The sequence below is a fragment of the Temnothorax americanus genome, unplaced genomic scaffold (assembly GCF_048541705.1).
Source record: "Temnothorax americanus isolate GAGA-0224 unplaced genomic scaffold, ASM4854170v1 Scaffold100, whole genome shotgun sequence".
Lineage (NCBI taxonomy): Eukaryota > Metazoa > Arthropoda > Insecta > Hymenoptera > Formicidae > Temnothorax > Temnothorax americanus.
The window spans coordinates 325,867-347,919 of record NW_027509232.1 but is presented as its reverse complement, the minus strand read 5'-3'; the positions used below and the strand labels follow the sequence as shown (position 1 = coordinate 347,919).

The following is a 22,053-nucleotide window of genomic DNA, read 5'->3' as shown; positions in this document are numbered from 1 at the left end:
CTAGCTACAGGGTATACATCGGGCGGTATTGCGCCACTCCGTATAGCCGGAAAAAAGATTCACTCCGTATAAATACGGCGGATGACCTCAGGGGATTCAGCATCCCTCCTCGGTCGGGTGCGCCTTCCATATATTAATTAAGAGAAGTAAATAATATTCAGAAACACGTTTCTCCAGCAATTTTTGTTTTGTTTCGTAAACTGAGCTCCCCTTCTCAATAAGTTCCTACATTTCTTACGGAATTGCATGAAAAAAATATAACTACAAATATAAGTGTAAGCATCTCATATTGACACATATTAGATACTATGGGAAAAAAAACATAATAAATAATACTTGTTTTAGAATTTATTACTAATAAATTGAGTTTCGCATGAAGTTGGAAATATTTTTTATTGCCAAGATATTTTTATAATATATATAATAAAATATAGTTTTCGCATGAAATATATACAGGACTCGGCCGAGAGTACAGTTTATATAATAACATATATGAAATAAAATTGGAAATCGGAGAGCAAAGTATCAGTAACGTAGTGTAAATCGAAACATCGAGATAAGGAAAGTTTTCTATTGATTTGAAAAAGGATCAATTTAATTCACTTTATAGTAAACTAAATTCTCTATATACGCGGAAAATATAAAAGCTAATAAATTTCTCGATGCTCGTCTCGATGTTATATTTCGAAAATTTCTGACGTTTCTATTTCTCAGTCTGAAACAGCGCCGCGCGCTCGTTTGAGGAAATAGCGATCGCGAAAAGCGGCACGTTTCTATTTTATCTTTCCGCCATACCGTATATCCAGTCCCGAGACGTAGGGATGACGGACGTTGAGTGAGAACCATGACACGGAAAAGAGTGTGAGCAGAATCGATTTGACAAATAACTTCCCGAGAGTTAATTAAACGCTATAAGTTAAACAATCCCGATAACATCATCGATAATAGAAACGTGCGAACATTTAATTACAAGAAGATTATGCGAAATTTACATAATATAAAATACCAATTCTAGATGAATTAAAATAATCTCTGGTGTAATATAAAATTTTTGATAGAAATAAAAATAATTAATTAAATGTAGGTTGTCTCGAATCAATACTTTAGCATCGTGACATTTCCACGTACGGTTTAATAAAAGAAATCAATTATTCCTACATCCGAGATCCCTCAAAATAGAACATATCAAAGTTCTGCAGCATTATTTTATAAATTGTAAAACTCGACGTCGCGCGGAAGCGACCTGTATACTCGCGTGCTGACGAACGATCTTCAAGTTGAAGTCCTCGTCGGTTATTGTGTATAACGTCACGCGTCCGTCGTGCTCAACCAATTTAGTCAGGAACCTCACCCGAGTTTCTCGTTTACTAGTCGCAGGATTTCTTTCGCATGTTTCAGTTTTATGTTTGTTGGTCCGGGAAATAAGGGACGCGGAATTAGACGTCCTCGGAGAATTCTTTGCGCGCGAAGAGGCGCTGTAATGGAATAAGTCGGTAGCGGTGCATCGAGTGATGCATGAAGGCACGAGAAAGTATATACCTATATATGCGCACACAGGTGTAAATCACTTCTAAATCTACGACGACTGTTTTGCGGAAAATTAGCTATTCCGTCGTCGACTTTCTCGTAAAATTCCCGCGTTTTACGTTGCGGTTGTATACTTTTTTTTTTTAAGACAAAGAGCAGAGGAAACTCCATCTAAAGAGCAGCTCTTTCGACATTTCTCAAACTCGGGGTAGATGGTGGAAACGATGCTTCTCTTCTTCTCGTGTCTGTTTTAATTTTCTTTCCTAGAGATTTTTATCGATGAGCAAAAGTCTCCAAGCAAAGTCTTTTCTCGATATTATTTTCTTAAATCAGTAACAGATTGTAAGCACCGAGAAAGAAAGGGAGTACATAATATGTATTTATAATTTTAAACATTTATAATTTTAAATTGTATAACCACATAGGTGTTAAGAGAAAAAGAGATTTTATATCAACTACTGATCACATGCCCTCGACTTTCTTTGCGTTTTTTTTTTTTTTTTAATACTTGATCTGAGTGCGCTCGATATAAAATAATGAATTGTTATAAATCTGATGAATCATTATATCGTGTTACTATCAATATTGTTCGTAGTTTATCGCAATTACATAAATTTGCTAATAACACGGGATCAGCAGTAAATATGACTGAACTATACCATCGGCATCGAGCAATACACATATGTTTTCATAAACATCTCTCATTGTGCACTTTATCCTGTTAATATACCTATTTCGAAATTGGCCATAGAAGTTTGTATCGCCACAATATGCGCGGTATTATGACTATTTTGAGCGAACACGAATTATGTTAATCCCGCGATTGCATAATTCGACAACTTATATTGCTCGTTACCGCTAATTAACGTTCTATTTGCCGGAAGGTATTCATTCAAGACCGCGCACATAGTCCGCTTAGTTTATTTAATACATCTCCCACAAGCGGAAACTCCATCTATCTTCTCTATGTGGTTTGAATGCCCCCTCGAATGCCCCGAAGTGAAAACGCACCATCCCCTTTCCATCCCGGCAAACGCTTTTATGAACACTTGCATCAATTTGTTGTAATTAATTAGGATGGCCAGTCAAACGTCAGTGGTTAAATAGCCATGATAAAACAGATATTAATCAGAAACATTAATTGGGAAATCCTAAATCGTGTTATATGTATATAATACAGATCCGAGACTGCATGTGAATTATGTTAATAATCACGTCCTTTACAAAATCATAAAGGAGCCACGTAATCGTGAATGAAGATACAAAGGACTCACATTATGTATTGTATTTGATATATAAAAGATATATATATATATATATATATATATATTCACGAGAGAAGAGATTACGAATATATATATAGATTTCACCGCAATCTCTGATTAAAGCAACTTCGAATTTGCAGAATCCTGTTAAAGCTAATGTGCTACAAGTCTTCACATGCTCTTTGATCCTTTGCTTATTTGAACTTTTGTCTTCTCGAATTGTTCTTCTATGATTTTATGGTTTTACTTTAAATGAAAATGATATAACAATGCGATACACTGTTACATTTTTCAAAGAAGAAAATGGACTGTTTCAAAAAATTGAAACGTTTTTAAACACTTTCACAGATTATTATATTATCGGTAACGACTATTTTTAATTTTTTTCTCTGTATAGAAAGAGGAGAAAGGCCATTTATTTAACTTTTGGATTTATCCGACTATCGCGAATTCTTCAATTCTTTTTGTCGCGCTCGCAAATCGGAGTATAAGCGGAAAATTAAAATAATAGATTTTTTACGCGTTCAAACGAGATAAAGGCCCGTCGCAGCAACATCGTTGTCCCGGCGTTGTGTCCCTCCCCTTCTCTGTTTTTCTTCTAATTTAATTCTATGTTTTACGCGCGCGCGAAGGCGGCGACGGCGCCGTGGACGCGTATCTAGCCACGTCGCTTTTCATTTTTCAACCAGTGCCCGGCACTTTTTACGTTTCCTACGCTTTTGTACCGTGAGTAATTAAAACATTTTGGCCGGAATCCACGGGCCGGAGGTCCTTTGAGGTTTAAACGCGCCAGAAAATGCATCCTTCTCCCCGCGCGGTGCCGGAGAGCCCGTGGCAAAGTGCGCGTCTGCCGTGCGGCCGTAATGGAGAACCGCCGACGCATCGCCCGCACCGACGCGACGGAGCCTCGCGTGTCATACGTATTCGCTCCGTGAACCTTTACAGCTTCGCGGCAACGCGGGCTTCGTTTGGCGAACTCGCGAGCTACGACGTGAAAGCGCGTCTCTTTGATCCGCAGATGATCGTTACGATCTCTTCTAACTTGTGATTACGCATTACGTCTCGCTCGCATTTCACATGATGTACAAAGGATCTTCCCGAGACTATGCGCGCGCGCGCGCGTGTGTACGTATTTATATGCACGATGCGCGGGGAAAACATTTTTCGTGCAAATTCAATATTTCAAATGTCCCGAGGCTCTCTCTCGAAATCAAAAGTATTGTTTATTTTAAACCATATGATTCTAAATTTGAAGAATCTTCTTCTTAGAGAAGATCTCTTTCTCTCGCAACGCGAAGACTTACAACTTACAAGTTTTAAACTATTCATTATTGAATGTTCCGACTAATGGGCATTAAATCTGATTAAACCTCGGATTAAAATTCTAAAAAACTCGGGCCATTTGAATATAAATGAACGAAACTCTGTTATATATAATTACACACATACCGCTAAAGTTAGTTAAAATGATAATGCATAATGAATAAGTTTCCGCTAAAAAGAAATCGATTGTAAATTGCTCAAAGTGTCCATAGATGAGAGAAAATGAAGCCCTGGGATGATATTTTTTTATCATCCCAGTTTGCAATAATCCTTCTGTAATTACGTTCATTCGCTCGCTCACAGACTGCGCTCGTTTACATTCTTTTGCGCATATTAAAATATGCATACGATGTAATTTATGGATATCATGTGATTTAAGAATAACGCACACACACGTGAGCTGAACGTGGTCCAACATATCAAAAGTGAAGCATCTCTCCTAACAGAATTGTAAACTGTACATATTCGAGAAATATATCCCATTCCTACTTCTAAATATAGATAGAACTCATGTATATACACACACATTCATATATATATATATATATATATATATATATATATATATATCTCCATTTTTCGTAGTCCAAAGTGTATTTTGAAATGCATAGACGACCTCTCATTTAAACAGCTCAGCTTGTGTACATACTTAACTGTCCATATTGAAAACAGGGAAAGATACATGAAAAATACCAGAAACATGAGGAGTAAACATTGAAAATAATCTTTGCCTGAGAATGTAAATTTTCGGACACACATATGTGCCCTTCTATATTCAGATACATATATGTTTGCAGGACTCCATTACACCCTCGAGCGTGCTGTTCTTAAGTTAATACACCCGAGTATTGTTGCTCGATGGGGACGTAGTAGAGCTCGAAGCAAATTTCTCATTGAACGTATAACTATAGCGTTTCCATATTGCGAAATTAAAACGCACCCCCCTTCTCGATCAATGTTTGACTAACCAATGCGCGCGATAACGAGGAGGGGTTAAAGCGAGCTCCCTGTGTACCTTGTAAATTTTATTTGCCCCCGTTTCGGGGCGCACTCGTTCGCACTCGTTCGCGGAAGGAGAAAACGCGGCCCGGAAGAGCGCAAGCGTTGTGTTTTCGCGTGATTCACGCGGTCTGTCACGTAACAGGAAGGAACGAAGAGAGCGTGCTTGTCAGGACTAATTAAAGATTCATCCAATTCTGCAGGCGCTTTTGCGAACTTTCGCGAGAAGAGGGTGGCGTTATACACAACGAGGTATCTTCTTCTACGGAAGATACAACAAAACATCCGTCGCTGATTAATAGCGCCGTCTCGCTCGCGCTTCCCCCTTTCCGCGACTTCGTTTCCTTCGCCGCGCTATCGGACCAGCGAAGCTATTTATCATAGCGCACTTCCGCTCTGATATCAATTCCACTGACCGCAACTGTAACTACTGTGTATTTCGAGACTCTCTTAATTTCTCGCGATTCCGTCCGTGTGGGTAACAACAGCCGAGCTTAGTTCGATATATATACAGAGTTGCACTATTAATCCAGTGCTTCGAAACGATAAATCTCACTTTAGACAACACGAGCATCTAGAAAAGTAGGTATTCTTATTTTTCTAAATTTCCTTCATTTTTTTATTAGTTTAAATTATAAAATATATTATGTTTTAAAAATAATTTTTATATACGTTTCAATATACGCATTTATTCAAGATTATTTTGTCACGCTCTGATTCTGAAAATATATATTCGACATGTTGCCTTATTTGAGATTAAAATGTATAGAAACCGAATGCATCAAGCCGCCCATTAAATTTTAATGCACCCGCAGCAGAAACGTATCCCTTTATTTTTTATTTTTTATTTTTTTTTTTGCTATTTGTTCTATCAACACGCAATTCGCTACATTGTTATACAATCTGACGTGTATATCTCAAACAGCCTGTAAATAACTCTCTCCCGGGACAGGAACGGATGCGGGAATTCGTATTTCGGAATTCGTCAGGTCGCGCGCGGCTCTATCGCGAAGATTACGTCGATGCTGCTGTCATATGCACACTAACTTGTCGTGACGTCTTTTCAATCGAGAAACGTTCAATCGAGTAACGCACAGACGCCACGAAGAAATCGATAAATTCGAATTGAAGCACGGAACAAGTCAATCGCGTGCGCACAATGCCATTTTCATTATCCACGCTCGGGCTAATGTGACAAGAGACATTCCAATATCTCTCCAGATACCTACGAGCTACGTAGAATAATGAGAAGTTAACAAAGACGCCAGAGAATTTTTTATTTCATTCAAATGAAATAAAACGCGAACCCGAGAGATCGATCAACGAGACTCAAGCCACGATGAGACGGTCCAGCTGCAATTTATATGTAGCGTATCGAATTTCAAGCTCACCGTATATCGCCGACAATTCAGAATTTCCGCGGACACACGCGCACACACACACGCGCGCACACACGTGGCTGACATATCGCGAGGAAAACGTTCGCGCAAGACAGCCGCAGCGCGAATTGAAATTCACTCAAGGACTCTTTTATGCGGCGCGATCGACATCTTTGCAAAACTCGAATCGCAAGGAAAAAACGCGAGGGAAAAATGTCGATATGAGCCTGCAATGAAATAATGTCAAACGCGCATTTCAGATATACGCGCCGCACGTATAATATACGTATATGTGCATTACATATGGATTATCTATATACATAAATGTGCACGTATGCCAGAGCGCACGTCGCTACTCGAGATATCAATGATCGTCGACGTCGAACGCCGGTCAAGTGGATGGATCGGTTGGAATCGCAGTGCTGCTGATTCGGTCTTCAATAGCAATTTGACGTTCCCAGTCGTGATCGTACGCCTAAACAGCGGAGATATGGAGCTCTTGACCTTATTTTTCGTTGCACTGTTTGTATCGCTGAAGCGAAAGACGTTTGACTCCGGAATAGGGATTGAAAATTTGTTGAAAAAAAAAACGGAGATACTTCAGTCGAGAAACAATTGACAGCTCGAATTTTCTCAGTCACGTTATACGGGGTATTAAAACTTGACCATTTTGCATATAGATTGTTTGGCCAATGTAAAATCGATATTTCCATAGCAGAGATTTAATTGCAATCGATGCAAAATAGAACCAAGATTATCTTTATCATCGTGTAAATTTGAAAGTGGTGTTAAATGTAGGTATTTAGGAGTATGAGGAGGTGTGTGTGTGTGTGTGAGTGAATAAGGAAATGATTGTAAACCAAGTCCACTTTCTGGCTGTTATGCTAAAGTTAATAAACTATATATATATTCTGTGCTTCTTTTTATCTTTTATTTGTTTATTATTAATTTTTAATTGGTTTCTATTGTAATTCTATTGTTTTATATATAAATATTTTTTATAATTTACCCAAATTTTTCATTTTTGCTCGAAGAACCTTGCTTCAACTAGATACTTCAACTACGAGAAGGTGCGACAAAAAATCGACGATACTTTTTCCTATATAAAATAGAAAATTCGCGTTCGACTTTAATATATTGCTAACAAAAAATTAAAAAATAGCAATTTACTTTAAATTTTTTTGTGAAAAAATGTCGGAAATTTTTGCGGTGCTAAATTTCGTCTAATTTCTTGAGCATTGACTGCACAGACGTATATCAATACATAACCGCGTAATGAAACTCGGCTTGAACATGCATGGCATTATCATTCCGTATAGTATAACTTGCTCCGGGCATTATACTCTGGTCCAGCAGCCACATCACATTGCGCTCCCATTTCGTATCTGTCTCTACTCGTAACGAGCTGCTGCGCTTCGGTACCTTGAACAAATTAAGCCTAGAACGCGCGCATCTCTGCGCAACGCACGCGTCCTCGATCGTAATTTCAACGACATCGTCGACGCGCGCGCGGGGATATGTGAAGTTGTGTATTAACCCGCTGCGCGACTTCGGTGCATAAATATCGCGCAACGCGCTACTATACAAATGAATCCGCTGGCGGAGACGCGCGTCATCGCTCGCAGGGCTGCGCCGGTAATTTAACGGAATATGCGCAATTAGGATGGAATAATTAATATTAACGGCACGGATATCGGCCTAATTTGAATTAGACGAGGTCCGTGTAATTAACACTATTGTTTCGCGACGCATTGTACGAATCATCGTACGCGCCACGCGCGCGTGTGCGTGTGTATATGTGTGTGTGTGCGTGCGTGTGATAAACACACGCGATTTGCCAGGTATATGTACGCTTAGCTGCTTGCGGCTTTCGCGTTATCATTTATCATGTCGATGCAGGAAACGAATAAGTACAGGCGCGAGCATTTATCAGGATTTTCTCGCTCGTCCTGATAAAGATTTGAATCGTATGTATATTGGAAACGCATCAAGCTTGCTACTTGCAAAAAATATGTATTTTTAAAGGATTTTTCCACATCTTCCTCGCTGAGAGCTGAATGTCTAGTTAGTGTCCAGCGATGCATATCGCTTGACGTTCCGTTTCGCTCTTTTTCCCTCTCTCTCTCTCTCTCTCTTCACGCAAATGGAGTTGACAAAAACATATATGTACCGTGTACGTTAGTGTGGGATACGAGTTTCACCATATCTCTCGTTTGTGCGTCCCTAATGAACTGCAACCAAATTAAATTATACATTCACTTTTACAAAACGAATGAGACGGTGAAAAAAAAAGTTCACGCTAGCGGTAGTAATTAAAATTCCACCGCAGAAATATGAATTAAGTTGGTGAAGGGGATCGCGTCTTATAAAACTGAAACGCTAAATCGCAAAGGATTAAGTGGTAAAGCGAATAAGTGAAAGTTTATTAAGACAAGTGCAGCATTATCCGTTATCCGATTCATCTGACGCAGCGAGCATAACAAAGAGATATAGCGTTAATATTATGAATCGACGGGGAAAAAGAGATGGCGGAGAATGAGAGAGAAAAGTCACGGTTTTTCTTCATTAATCCCTTCGTTGCACAGAGCTACATTACATTACATCGTCCAATTACGCTCGCCCGTAAATCTTCGACCGCGACTAATATTATCATCTCTTCAATGCGCCATTATTATTCCATAAAGTCGCCGAGCTACTGTCGCCGCCGCCGCTGCCGCCGTCGTCGCGCCGGTCATTTCCTTCGTGCCTTTCGCATGTTAATACATTCGTCCCGGGGTGCAATTTTTCCGCGCGAATGAGCATCCCTCACGTAGGATAATAACGTGGCAATCTCGCATAAATATCCGCTGGAAGTTTATCACGTCGATAATGCATACCGAGAGGGAATAAAGTGGAACTGCGAAGGTACGAATAAGGGTGGAGAAAGAGAGAGCCCCGAGAGTTTTCTCGCTTTGCCGAGTGCCCGATGAGCTATCGGATGTATATCTCGGTATTCTTCCCTCAGCCCGAGCATTTTTCTAACTAGACCTCGCACACGGCGACGGCGCGATCGCATGGGGCACAGGGGGGTTCGATGAACCGGAGAGGGATGCGCTCGGCCTCCAACGGCGACAGCCACAATCCGTTCATTTTACAAAATGCCATTATCGTGGGTCGGGGCCGCGCGAGATGGGTTCAGATAGCCATTGTGAGGATAACGATGCCGCCTCCGGATGACGAGTGCTATTGAATCACTCCGCGCAATACAGCCGGCGCGCGCTATCGTACTCATAGATCTGTCCCGCTTGCGCGCGATGCGCGGGTAATACGAGTAATACAATAAATTGCCGTCGATACGACCTGGGGGATGACGATAAACCGGCGGCGTGTTCAATTAAAACCCCCAAAGCGGTCCATTTACCGAGGTAAAATTCATTTTAGGCAGCACTTAGAATTTCACCGCCCGGCGCAGTTTGTGCGCGATGTGTGTGCCAGCACTCGGATGTATTAGACGCGCGAAGAAATGCTCCGGAATTCACAAAGTTACACATTGTTGCAGCAGTTATTACCGGATTCAAATTAAAATCAGCTAACGTTCTTGTATATAGTAATCGCGGTGAGTATAGGAAAACACGAATTTTCGTTGATAATTTAAGATTGCACGTGCAGGATTATAAATTTGCAGAGAATATGTTATAAAGTACAAACTGAATTACAATTGTATTGTATTGGAATGAAAAATATACAATTTTTATTAAGAAATTTCATTCGTCAATCAAATTATCCTGACGAAATGCATTTCTCATTCATCCATGGGACAAATTTCCGCGCAATTCTAAAATCAAGATCGACGTGCAGAGTGTCTACCTCAAACAGAAGTTCGAAGGGAAAATGATCGCGGTCGTTGTTAGTCTTGTCGTTACCGATGCGAGAAAGAAATTACTCTTACGAGCTCTATCTCGGAGTAATCCCGCGCACACACCACCAAGTACGAGAGTTATGCGTTAGCGTCCTATGAAAGGTCCGCGAGCAGCAGCTAGGAGCTGGTGCTGCTTTCGGCTCTTGTCATTTGTCTTCCTCCGAGATAGAACCAAAGTTTCAAAGACCGCCCCGAGTCGCGTCCCGGGCGAGTAGCGGGGCCCGACGTGTCTCCCTAAATTTTCGCGCTTGCAGAATTAATGGCGGCGTCAGTTTGTAAAATCTTCGTTAACGTCGCGGAGGGACGATATACGTTCCGATAGTTGGAATCGAGTAAATCGAGCCGGTCGTACGTAATGGCGAGATAGATCCTAATTCTCTCGTGTCCCTGTCGCGAAAATGGAGAAAAATCAGCGGTGCCATACTGGTTTTATTTCCGAACTTTCCCGGGGACGGGGATCGGCTTTGTAGCCGACGTGAATCAAAAATGGCAAAAACTTTTCGCCAAATAATTAAATATAGTGATTTCACAATCGTCCTTTGTTCATAATCACCTTTAATCCCTTCCATCTCTGTAAGTTTAATGATTAAAACCTTCCTGTCCACGTTGATTCGTCTTTCAGGATGAAATATGAATACGAAATATCCATTCGGCGCTTTTATCCATCTCTACCGCTGCGCTTCAGCTTGCATTATTAAATTACACGTAATCCCGAAGCTGTTTCCAGCTCGCGGAAACCATAGTTGAGATATACCGCAAAAAGTAATCGTAAAGCAATCGTAAATTATCATGTCGAATATTCGCACATTGTGCAAATTATATAACGAGTTTCCGCAATAAACACAGACCGTCGATTTGCATGCTACATATCGTAAGACATCAATTCAATATGCGATCATATTGTAATAAAATAAATATTATTAACCATCAGGAATTACTTTGCATACAGATATAATCGCTGATAGCTTCCGATTAAATTTCGATTCCAGCATATACGACTTCGTAATTATTGAGAGAAAGTTGTGAGAGAAAGCAACCTACTGACAACCAAATTTTCTAATTTTTATTGATAAGTTTTTAGACGCTGTTTACATCGCGACAATTACACTTCTTTAAATCTAAAGAAGCATTCTTCTTCGATTTCATTGTGAGAAACATCGCGATGATGATATTATTAAAAGGTAATGTAATGTAATTTATAAAATTCTTCAATATTAATGAAAACTGACATGCAAACACAGCCGTGAACATAAATGGGAGGAAATGTCTTATTATATTTCTGTGATATCGTATATGATACATTTTTCTGATTTCCCGGACAAAATCTCTAGACATGATTAAAAATATCTTTTGGATTTAATCTTGGAATAATTATTGGGAATATTCTTCTCGATATTTTCTGATATATTTATTGCTTTTTGAAACTTTTCTGATAAGTATGGCCAATGAGTAAAGTTGAAGAAACTTGCAAACGCTAGATCAAATTACTGTATATAACGCTAAATAATTTTGTTTCCTATTATAGGCTTTGAGATCCTGTAAAAATAATTATTTAGATTGAAATGAATCACGCATCTGATATTAAGCCAGTTGGTATTAAGGAGAGATAATTGAATCCTTTATTTTTTTCCGAATCGACTCCCACAGGGATGACTGATCCGCACAGTCATTATTTGGGCTTAGCGAACCCACGGACCCGAGCTCTATTACACACTGCGGACATTTACATACATTTACACATCATATACATCCATGTATATACATTTTTATGAGCGATAATGCAATAAACATTTAAAAAAAACTCTGAGAGAGAAAAAATTAAAGATATATATAATTTAATTTAATTAGTAAATGAGATAGACAACAGTAAGAACAAGCTCCACATATGTATACGCGTTGTGAAGATGAAACAGGATAGCTAAAACTCACTTTTTATTTATATCCCTTAACCCCTTTTAACGCGCAAGTCCGAGTTAACTCGAACAAGTGGTACCGGCAGAATTGTGCAAGCTCGAGTTAACTCGGGCAGCACTTTATTTTATGTTACCATGATGCACGCATCCGTGTTAACTAGAGCATAAAAAATACACTAAAGTTATTTGTGCATATATCTGATGAGTATAGGTGCCAGACGGACGGCTCGTCAGAAATGTTTAGTAAAAAGACGTACAATATTTGATGAGTGCATTATTATAAAATTAATTTTTAAAATATTGTTTTTTACCTAAGATTTGTACTTTTTTGTTCTAAAAGTGAAGTTTATTATGCGTAATTATATTAAATTAATTTTAATGGATAAAAATTTTTTTTTCCATTTTGCCAAAAAACTACGCATTAAGGGATTAATTAAAAATAAAAATTTAGAAAATTCTTAACCATAATAGTATTTTTGCGCATTATAATATTGTAATGTAATTATTATTGGATTAATTACATTGGTAATTACTGTGAAGTAATAATAAAATAATTATTATCAGAATTAAATTAAATAAGTAATTATCATTTTAGAATAACATTATTGGAATAACATCGAAGCAATTATTGAAGCTACCACAAATCTTTGTATTACAATAATCACTCTAGAATTCTTCAATGATTCAATCTAACATGTTTAGTATGTTAATCTTTAATAATTCATTTATCGCGCAGGAAATAATCTCTCCCTGTAGCTACACTAAAAGCTTTCTGATGCATACACGGAAAGGATATATATATTTAACTACTGTGCCAGCGCGTTATTGAATCCGCATTGAAACACCTGAACCTCTTGCGGTTTCCACTGTTTCCAGATGCTTGCCAGAATTTCCGTGTTTGCTATTCGCTTGAAAATACAGCATTACTATGTAAGAAATTTATGTGAAACATTCAAGCGTGTGTAAAAATACTCAAAATAGCTGTCGACGTAGTAGGTTGTGGATGTGTTACAATTTAGCAATTTATTAACGATACATAGAATAATTATCTTCATGTTAATAACATATCTTTTGATAAATCCAGAATCCAAATTAATTTTGCCCTTTATACGTTAAAGTCAATCAATATCAGAACAGCTTGACTTCAAAATTGACAATGCTTGCGTTTTTATGTCGATGTATTAAAAAGGAAGGACGAAATTTCTCTTTTACACGTTATCACATCGCGCTTATCGAAATATGATAAACGAGCCGGCGTAATTATAGTCATATACCGAGACTGCAACATCGATTTCCCAGGAGGGGACACTCTACGCTCATCAGGGGGAATCTCGATGGCGCAAGCGGTTCCAGAAGAGTACAAGTGCGAGGTATCCCAACCCAAGATAGATGGACGTGCAAGTATGCCGTAGTTACGCGTCAAACGCTCGAGGATTTATGTGCGCGTAATAGAGAGTTTGGATACCCTCTCGCCGCTCCGCGCTCGTCGCATGCACTTCATTCAGTAGTAATTAAGACGATAAAGCGGCCAATATACCCCATAGTTAACCACGAGTTTACCGTGTCGTTCAAAAGTTTGCCCAGTCTGTCCTCAATAAGCGTTAAAACGATGTAGGAAAGGTAGACCCTAATTATTTTCATCTTACAACAATTTTTACGATTAAAATAAAACAAAAAATAATTCTTTAATAATACTTAAAATAATCAATTAAGCGGTTGATGACGAAATCAAAGTATTAGCTAATTAGTCCCTATTTAGCTAATTAGTTTCTATTGATATTTGTCCGAAAAAAAAATATATATAACAGCTATCGCGCCCTTTTGATATAAATTTTTATTTAAAAAATTATATACAGTATTATAAATGATTAATTATTACATGATTATGAATTAAATATAAATATATTTAAAAACATCTATTTATTCACGCTTGCATTTTGGTTACGCAGATGTGTGCATTGAATGTTTCTAAATCATTAAAATATCGTGGAATGCCATCTTAAAAACAAAATAAATAAAAAACGAATGAAAATATACGTACGAATATATATACTTCGTACGTTATTAACTTCCTGTTAAACATTAGTGTCATCTTTTTATCCTTTGGCAAATACATTTTTTTTCTCTAAAAAATGGTATCTAAAATTTGTAGAAACGGTTGACAAACTGATTCGGTTTCGTACAGATTTCGGTCGTTTATCAAGTTTTCGGTGCAGGTCTAACTGCGGACGCTAACTATTTTCGAAGCCCGCAGCCCAATTTACCGTTAACCCAAGGGGGCCATTACCAGCCACTCGAACTAGGAATAGTGATCAAAGTTTAATTGCACCCTTATCGTAAAGTTGTACCTGCTAACAAAGTCTACCTTATCCCCGCGAGAAGCGCTGATGACGAACTATTTACTTCATTGAGGCGTTAATATCCCCAATCTGCTAACCGAACCAATTATGATATATTTAGTGATTTTCTGTTTACATTTCAAAATTTTTTTTCTAATTTTCCATTTCTAAATGGCGAACAAGACAGTATAAATGTATATTTCTATATTTATAGATTTCGCAGATTCTATGGCAATATACCCCACAATTTCAAAGTTATTCTAGAATTCTAATCGCACGCAGAATTTAAATGGGATGTGAGTATAAATACACAACAATCATATTGCGACGAGATAATGTAGTATCACATTAATCGTTTATTGGTCCTGTACGACAAATTACATACATCCTAAATGAATATTGGCATAGAAGTTTCTCCACGAAGTAAAAATATTAAATGCAATCTCTTGATAATACTTGCAACGAAATTGATACGGAAACTGCGTCCATCGTCTTGTACAATGATAATTTTAGTGTAATCTCATTATAGTTTTTTCAACAATGTCGATTTCGATCTGATAGAATTGAAATAGTGTTGATTGATCTCACACAAATCACAGAAATTTGCCTATCTATGAGTTGCGGGCAGTATCCATTTTCCTTCTTTTTATATTGTGTATAAATCGATACACACACATCGATCTATTTAAAAAATAATATATCCAACCATAAACAATTGTATTCATATGAAGGAGGATAGAACCAAAGGACGCATAGATAGAGCTTCTGAGTACATAGTACTCAAAATATCGTGCACGATGTCACATAAGGAATTTATAACTTTACAAATAGATATATGTTTCACGATAATGATAGGTCTGTTTCTTCCACCAACAAATGGGTGGTAAGAAATGAAATCATAAAAATACATTTGTGATATTATGAATCGCCATACATATCATACATGGCCATTCATACATATTTCTACCGTTTATGTGTCATTCGTTTCTCTGATTCATTTAACTCGTTTCTGTTGTCTTTGGCGATAAATATCGTTTATAGGTGGAGGCGGTAAATCTTCCTCCTCGCTATCGTCGCCGCCCAAACGCGTTCGCCTGCGTTTCGATCCGATGCTCACGCCGTCGTTACTTTCGTCGACGATCCAATGCACAGATTTCGCGAGATCGAACAACTTGGTGTCGCATCCGTTATCCGCCACTGGCAATGGAGCTGTAAATTTTCATTTTTATTTACAACACGTTAACCAAAGTTCAAAGATAAGAATTTATAAATACGATAATAAGTACCATGATCGGGTAATTGAATTCTACTGAAGACATCCATCAATAAATCAACAGCAACAAACGGGCCTCTGAAGCAACCAGGTGGCGGCAACATGGTGCACAATTGAGCCGCGGCTGGTGGTAACGGAAACGAACCACCTGTGACATAATAACAATAGACATGATCACATATATAGTTTACTAGCTACATTTAATATAATATAAGTTGAGATATATTCGACGACTCACCTGGTACCGGATGTTCACCAGGTAGAGGACTGACTTTTGGTTTATATGGTATCATTTGCGACAAATCGGGTCTGGGCAAAGCGGCGATCGCTTCTTCTGGATCAGGTACGCGGGGTGTAACACCAATGGAGTTTCTAGCAACGCTAGAAACATCCATATATCCAATCGATTTCAATTCCATGGCAGTACATGGATATAAGTCCAAAAATTTATATCTGTCTACTAATTGGGCAGTCTCTTTCCCTTCGAATTCCTTAATCTAACATAATAGACAAACAATAATTTAAATGATAGTTGCACATTATTTCTCGTATTGTAATAAATTATATCTGAGACAAAAATAACCTTTTCCAATACTGCACTTCGTCTCTTCTCGACTTTGACGATACTAGCTAGATCGCCAATATTAGATTCAAACTCCAAGAAACGATTCCATATATCTCTGTAAGAAATAATTAATCATTGTTTGCAAAACAATCAAAAATTTTAGTTTACGATAACGTAGTAAAATTTTGAGTATGATATATATACGTACACTGATTTTTCTGGCTCTAAGCTAGAGCCAGAAGATAATACTCTCTCAAATAGGACTCTTGTGTTATTATCCTCTGTAATAATATGCAATAATACACGTATAATAAGCAATTTAGAACAGCACTTATAAAAGAAACTCTATAATTTTCTTACCGTTTAAATGTGACAAGTAATCTATGTAACATAGAATATAATCCGGATTATCTCCGAATTTCTTTAATCCTAATTCAAATATACGGAATGCTATGTTTTTATCTTTAGTGCAATAATATTCCATTAACGCAGCGGCAACGTAAACGTGATGTTTACATCTTATATCTTCCCGTGCTCGTTTGAATACTGTCCTCGCGGATTTTATACCTTCGGCTCTTCTCGCAAACTTCATATATTGCACATATGCCTGCATGATGAAAAAAATTTAGTATGTCATCAACATAATTACTCAATACGCAAGTACATACATAAATACCAACCAAAGTAGGATCTATGTCAGGTATATCGAGAAATTTTTGATATATTTGATGCACTTTCTCGTATTTCACTCTACCCTCTTCGAAGTCTGCGTGCGCAAAATATAGCAACATATTCTTGGACAACAGTGTGTTTGTCGCTCTCTCGAACATGGTAGCAGCCTCGTCGCTGAGATTCTTAGCCGCATTCACGTCACCTTTCTCTGTCAATATCTTCGAACTCAACTCTAAGAAGTGCGCCGCTTGGTGCCATACCGCAGGATGATGACCCAGACATAAGAGACACTGTTCGATTGCGAACATGACTCTCCGAGCGACCAGCGATGTATCTTCTGTTCTTAGAGGATTACTACGTTCCCACGCGATATATTTCTTCCATAGTTCGACCTCGATAAGAATGCATTAAATTAATATATATGTATATGCATATTGAATATGTTGCAATTTGCAATTGATACTGAAAATTGGTTTTAATAATAAAAGAATAATATGCTAGACAAGAGAGATCATAGAGTACCTGTTTAACTTCTTCGGGATGACCAGTTGGAGGGACGCTGGGTGCGCTCCGATTCAAACCTCTCGTGACCGCTTCCAATTCTTTAGCGACACGTCTTGCATTCATATAGTCCCTAGATCTTTCGATAGCCATTTTTTCCGCGATTATTGGATTAATATTCTGCTCGAACGACATGTAATCCTTCCATAATTGCTCCATGTTTATCATGGGATTAATAACGCCTCGTTGATAAACCTATAATATAATATTCGTTGAAAATTATTTTTAAATCATTCATAAAATATTGAATTTACTTGTTTTTTTTTTAATAATAAAATAGTCGAAAGTATTTTAGCGTATTACCTTTCGTACAGCACTGATTTTCTGATTTTCCGCATATGAACCGACCGCTTCAACGCTCTTCAAAAACATGACATAATCATTCCAAATGCTGTAGGAATGTATGTCCATGCCAATTTTATCCAATGCGAAATCGTACGCTTGTGCCATTTTCTCCCTAAAAAATATCACAATTATTTTCTCTTATCTTAAAAACAAGTAAAAAAACAGATAAACATTTTCCTCAAACTGCATAATTAACGTAATATTGATTGGTACAAAAAATAATTAACGTAATATCAATTGGTACAAAAAAATAAACGATGCTTACACTTGCACCGGGATTATGTATTTTAAGACAAAACATTTCCATGTACTTACTTATACGTAGCTAGACTCGCTTTCGTTTCTTTGACATAAGAAAGATATAGTTTCCACAATTCAATATTTAATATTTTCATGAGGCACCTTTGGAAAAGCTGTCAGACAAAAGAGACATTTTAGAAATGTATCGTAGCAACTAGACGCCGTAAATATAAGACTTCATATACAAGCTCTGTCCCAAAGGAAGATATATACGTATATATATCCACCAAGTTACTTACCCATAAAGGCAAGTTTTATTTATACACATAGTTAAACAATTCTAATGTAAGCCACGGGATAAATTGTACATTTATATATCGCAGAAAATAACAGGCAGAATTTATTGAGAAAATTTTTAATGATACAGTCACTAATAACAATAGTTTGGGATAAATAATAATGCACCAATGCATCAATCGAGAATAGTTTATTATATAAATATTTAATTTATATTAGCAATAATGAGAGAAATATTAATGTTTCGTATATAAAATATATATTTGTTGTTTTATATAACATAAAAAAGCCCCACAAAATGAAAAATTTATTTATTTTCTGCAAGTGGGGCTAATTATATAAGAACGAACCTATGTGGGATCCAGAAATGAGTGATCCCAAGACATTATAAAAAAATTAAGACAACGTGAAGCAGCATAAAGTGATTATAGAGAATGCACTAATATTAAAAATATACTAGAGCATAACAAATAAAGAAAAATAATTAAATTACTTGATTAAATATATCACCTTATGCTACTTCTAAAGGTTATCGCAATATTTGAGCTTTCTCATCAGATTTTCTCAGATATTGCTAAAAGGGAAGGTATAGAGTGGAACTTTCCATATTCATGGTTGAATAAAACAATGTTATAAAATATATTTCTCAATGTACCGTGATTTGAGAGAGATTGAGGATCTGATATTATATAAATATAGCTCTAGAATCTTATTTATTATGCCATTCAGTTTGCAATAATATTCATATACAATCGACTTAGTATCGATTTAACACGTCTTAAGCACAAATAAAATATATTGCAGGAAGGAATATAAGGCTATTACATTCAGAAAGTTGTCTTCTCTGGATATTGCAATAGCAGTTACTATTATACTTTCAAATAAACTTTATACAACAAATGATATAATGGCCAAAGAAAACAACCTCCCAAATATATAAAAAGATCGATTATTAATCAATGAAATAATTGGTTTGTGGTGAAATAGTCTTTTTATTCACCTCACATAATATGCAAAGTGCTTAGAATCACATTATATGATAATATTCGGACGTTGCATGTTAGTAATATCCTAAAATTCTAGCCCGTTATACAGCAAAACAAAATAGAAACATCCATTCTGTAAAAATAGCGTTCATGATAAGAGATAACTTTACAACGAAAAGACGCGCGTATATTGTGATTAAGTTAATTAATGAGTTAAGTCAATTAATATAACAAGAGAAAAAATTATATAAAATCATTTTTTTTTTTTTTATTAATGGACACAAATTTCAGCAACTTTAATTATAACAAAAGAAACTAATTTCGTTTTGAAGATACTTTAATTTATTAAGCAGTTTGTGTTTCATATCAATGTTTAATTTATTTACCTGCATAAACGGAGTTTTCTATGTGTCATTTTAAATATTTTTGGGAATAGAGCTAATTTAATTAATAATACATAAATATATGTGTGTAAACTTTACACTAAACATACAAATTCATAGAATTAACATTAACATACCTTTTCCACCTTCTCAAAGTTCCGCATTTTTATCTAGAGGAACAAACAGGAATGTACAGATTAAAATTTTATTACAAGTGCGTTTCTGAAATAGAACAGCATAAAAGATCTTTTGTTATATTACGAAGTTAAATGATTTATTGAAACAATTTCTATAGTTACATGATTTACAAAAACATTGATATAACCAGTTACCTCTTGTTCTATGTAGATTTTCCAATAACGTCCAGCCGACGGGAATACTGAAACGAGTTTCTCAAATACTGGTCTCACTTCTATGATAGGCCTGTTCTGTGCTTCTCTTATAAGTATGCTCCATGCTTCCAAGTCATATGGCGATTCGTCGACGGTCTTCTGAGCACGTTGTAATTTTTCATTCCCCCAGTCCTGCGAAAAGAATTTCAACGGATACAACTTCAGCAATTCGAATATTACTTAATTCATATTAAGTACTTCTATCCAAGCACTTTTTAATAGATACTTAAGACAATAAAATGTTTACACAGAGAAGAAATAGATTCTATTGACTTTTTACAGTCTATTGATTGTTTTAAGCTATAAATATTAGTATATTAACAGCATCTTGATATAAAAAAAAGATACACTTATAATATTATAATATTATATACTTATAATATTAAATAAAATATGTTTATATATAACGATAATCGCAGCCATGTAAGCACACAATCACGTGTAGTATAAATACACCATTTATTCTTTTAAATCTCACAAGTTCAGAGTCGAGAGAATCTTACGTCCATTATATCTCCCGGATTAGAAGAAATTAATTAGATAAGATTTGAAACGATTGATGTGAATAAAATAGTGGACTTTACTCCGCGCAGTCGTTGCAAACAGAGAATAGAGGTTAGGATCGACTCAGGCGGGTCAGGAGACCGTGATACGTGGGTATACTTACGAATTCCGTTTTGTTTTCCGTCATTTTATTTTCCAGCCGTGGCCGGCGTGCAAGACGTGTAGGTTCCGTGAGATATTCGCTCGCGAAAGAGACGAAAAATCACCCGACCGTACGAAACGAGGGAAACGAGCACCAGGGAATGGTGAATGTAACATACGGGGTACGAAGCCACGAAGTACGACGATTACGATATGCGCATGCGCTGCGATGTAGCGATTATCGATATACGGCGAGTCGTAATGGCGACTCCGGATACTTACTGGCGGGAAAATTCACATGCGTACAAAAAGGAATATTATATATATGCGTATTATATTCGTATTATACGTATTATATATATATATAATCTTGACAGAGAAATAAATATAATGAATTCGACGCATTTGAGAAAACAAAGATACAATATTGAAACATAATAAATATTTTTTATATATAAATTCTATGTGGAAAAAAAAAATATATATATATATATATATATATATATATATATATAATTAAATAAATTATATGGAACACACAGCGTAACGGAATTATCTGAAAACTGAAATAAATCTCGTTGCCTTGCAGTTTATTGTGCAGCGTAAATAAACGAATTTTGACATTAATCTTGACGATTATTTTTATCAGAATGTTTTACGACTGACCTAAATACACACAATGTTCAAAATCGGGACAGAAGACGTCTTAAGTCCAAACTTGTCATTGAGACAAGTCGTCATTGGGACAAAGACGTCATTGAGACGTCTTTAAAACGTCTTATGTCTCAATTTTGGCCATTGTGTTATCTAAGGAATTATCGTTGGCTCTTCAAGCTAATTGTTAACTATTGCAACCGTAGGTGTATAACTCTTACGTGACGTGACAACTAACGCTACGAATAAGTTCATTGACCTTTTTTAATCACATGCATCTCACGACGAAACTTAATGCAAAAAAACGCCCCCGGGTGGGCTCGAACCACCAACCTTTCGGTTAACAGCCGAACGCGCTAGCCGATTGCGCCACGGAGGCACTTGAATTCTGGGTCAC

General features: G+C 36.7%; 1 protein-coding gene, 1 long non-coding RNA gene and 1 other non-coding gene across 3 annotated transcripts in view; 1 reads left to right on the top strand and 2 right to left on the bottom strand.

The window, feature by feature from the left end:
* LOC143902065 (uncharacterized) overlaps positions 1–22,053 on the top strand; it is a 117,988-nt gene that overhangs the window by 80,091 nt on the left and 15,844 nt on the right. The gene's annotated exons all lie outside the window — the stretch shown is intronic.
* Su(f) (cleavage stimulation factor subunit su(f)) lies at positions 14,964–21,210 on the bottom strand. Its single transcript, XM_077414790.1, has 13 exons — positions 21,025–21,210; positions 20,298–20,489; positions 20,103–20,135; positions 18,375–18,472; positions 18,018–18,171; positions 17,676–17,909; positions 17,162–17,545; positions 16,842–17,088; positions 16,690–16,762; positions 16,500–16,596; positions 16,155–16,413; positions 15,930–16,064; positions 14,964–15,852 (listed from the first exon to the last, which is right to left on the bottom strand). Exons 1-13 carry the CDS (start codon positions 21,046–21,048, stop codon positions 15,638–15,640), a joined length of 2,145 nt encoding a protein of 714 aa, XP_077270916.1. The 5' UTR covers positions 21,049–21,210; the 3' UTR covers positions 14,964–15,637.
* On the bottom strand, positions 21,962–22,035 carry Trnan-guu (transfer RNA asparagine (anticodon GUU)). The gene has a single exon. It is a non-coding gene; the product is annotated as a tRNA-Asn (tRNA).